The following is a 2,779-nucleotide window of genomic DNA, read 5'->3' as shown; positions in this document are numbered from 1 at the left end:
TTCTGATTCTTATCAGAAAGAATTCTCTCTTTCTCTTCGAGTTCTTCTCATTACAAATCAAACATCCACAAAAGTAATACAGAATGGCGTTCTTCATCTTCCCTCTAAATGTTTTATTTTTTATTTTTTTAAGAAAATAAAAAATAGGATTTGTTTTTTCATGGAAAATTATATTATTAGGGCCTCCTTCTTTCTCCTGAGTCCTCTATGATGTCAACCAATTCTGTGTATTTTGTGGAGACAGCTTCCTGTTTTGTTTTTTTCCGTCCAGCTCATGTTTTGGCCAAGTCCCATCCAAAACTGTCACTCCTCTCGAGTCTGGTCCGCTTGGATGTTTCTGAGCGACCGTCCTTTCCTCCGTTGTCATCTCTGCATCACCATTCTCCACAGGAACAAGTTTCTCTGTTTTTCTCCATTGCTTCTCTCTAATACTTCTTTTTTTCATTCAACCTTCATTTAGACAGGTAAACCCCATTGAGCCTCGAGGACTCTTTTACAAGAGAGACTTGATTTCTTTAACTAAGAGTGATGACAACAGTGGATAACAACAACAATAGACAGTCATAAAAGAGGCATACAAATTTTTTATTTATTATTATTATTATTTTTTTTTGCAAATTAAAATAAAATGGTACCAGTGAGAGAGTCTGCGTGAAGTTAATGATGTCCAGTTAACCAGTGAATACTGGGTGCAGTGGTGGGTACAGTAGTTACAACCAGTTATGAATCTTAGTGCACTCTGAATTATGTGTTAATGCATGTGAAGTTCCTCAGGGCTCTGTGTTGGGACAAAAGTTGTTTATTGTGTATGTGAATGATGTATTTGATGTGTCAGGGCTTTTGAAGTGTATTTTATTTGCAGATGATACCACATTTTTTGTTCAGGTGAAGATATTGAATGGATGTTATAGATGATACAGGCAGAATTCGTAAAAATACAGACTTGGTTCCACGTTATCATTAAATTTGGAATAAACAAACTACATGATATGTAGTAATAAAAAGAAATTATTGAAGTCCCATTTAAAATTGACAGTATTGAAATTCATAGAGTTAATGAAATAAAATTTTGGGGTGTCATCATTGATGAGAAGCTGACGTGGAAATCTCATGTAAATTACTTAAGAATAAAAATAACAAAATAAATTGCATTACTGTATAAAGTAAAAGTTTCTGAACGACAAAGCTTTGTATGTATTGTATAATGTATATAGTATTTTACAAGTCATTTATAAAACTCATAAAAAATATTACCCCCAAATATTCATTTAAAATTTGTTAACAAGAGAGTTATTATAACCTTAAGGGAATGGAAATGCTTGTAAAATGTCCAGTTAGAACTGGTGTGAAGGAGCCGAGTTGTAGTTCAGGGAACAGGATGTGGAATTGACTTGACATCACCATAAATGTTTATAAAACAGTTTATATTTAAAAAGATGATTAAGTTACAATTGTTAGGAAAGTATGATACCATGTGAAGAATGCCTGTTTTTTTTGTTTTCACTTTGGGGTTGTTCAAGCCTGAGATGTTTGTTTGTTTGTTTATTGTATATAGATATTATAAGAATTTTCTTCTTCTTTCTGCACCCTTTTTATTCAATGTTTTTATCTTTTTGATGAATTTGTTTTGTTTCTTTTAAATGAATGAATAAATAAAATAAAAATTAACTATATGAAAGAGCAACTGTAATCAGCAACAATCTGAGCTTGTATGAAGTTTTCTGGTAGTTACCTGTGCAGTTCAGTTTTTTATTAACAAGTAAATTATCATCATGCTCAGGTAGACGAGTGCATCCTGTACTGCCACAAACACATGAGTGCCATCGTTGCAACGCCCTGCAACATGAACTGCATCAACAGCAACCTGACAACGCGCATCGCTGAACTCTTCAACCACAACGAGGCTGATGACATTCGTGATAAAAAAGATAAATTTAAGAGGTAAAAAGAAATTGGAAGCGCTACAAACTCACAAGGAATATTTCTACACCACATAATTCACATCTCTGATATTCTGGTGTCATGATGAAAATGGGCTCAAGATGAAAAAAATCTAGGAACGGATATGAAAAAATATTTATAAAATAAATAATAATAAAGAAATATGTATAATATGTGGGAGCTACATGATAATATCTTGCTTCAAAACAAGCATCTGCGGGTTTTGTGGTGGCTGGTGATTTTTTTTTTTTTTGGGGGGGGGGGTATTCTTCATTTTTTGACAATGGTGCAGATTTACAATAATCAAACAGAAATATCTAGACATCTGTATTTTTTTACAAAGTATCTATGAACTTAGAACAAATTGGGAGAGAGGAAAAAACTTTTGCATTACAAAATATGCAGATTAATTACTTTGTTTGATTTATTAAAGGAGAAGGAAAAAACCACCACAGGATCATTAATTCAGTACCTCTACAAAGTCTGGTCTTAAGGGCTTTACATATCTGACCCATTTAACCCACATATTAATAAATATGCTTTCCTTGAGATGAATAGAAAATGTAATTGCTCCCATTGTATACATTTTTCATTTACAATATCCATCCAATCTGAGAGTGTGGGAGGTTCGGGAAGCAGCCAATGTTTCGAAAAAGCTTTTTTGCAGGCAGATGTAAAAATAGCAAATAAATACTTATCAGCAGATCTGGACAGGAAATCACAATCCCCCAAAATTAAGGCATAAACTGTAATGGTCCATTATGGTTGAGTATTTTTTCATTCAACCTTTATTTAGACAGGTAATCCCATTGAGCCTCGAGGACTCATTTACAAGAGA

The 2,779-nt window shown here is 33.2% G+C and overlaps 1 protein-coding gene across 1 annotated transcript in view; it reads left to right on the top strand.

Annotated features, from left to right (window-relative positions):
• Positions 1-2,779, top strand: part of sanbr (SANT and BTB domain regulator of CSR) — a gene marked incomplete at its 5' end in the record, with an annotated part of 66,761 nt that overhangs the window by 10,460 nt on the left and 53,522 nt on the right. Inside the window, 1 exon segment of the mRNA XM_037677510.1 lies at positions 1,781-1,941. Within this exon segment, the coding sequence (XP_037533438.1) occupies positions 1,781-1,941 (161 nt within the window).

This window comes from Nematolebias whitei, chromosome 1 (genome assembly GCF_014905685.2).
Source record: "Nematolebias whitei isolate Nwh7 chromosome 1, NemWhi1, whole genome shotgun sequence".
Lineage (NCBI taxonomy): Eukaryota > Metazoa > Chordata > Actinopteri > Cyprinodontiformes > Rivulidae > Nematolebias > Nematolebias whitei.
This window is presented reverse-complemented; position numbering and strand designations above follow the sequence as displayed.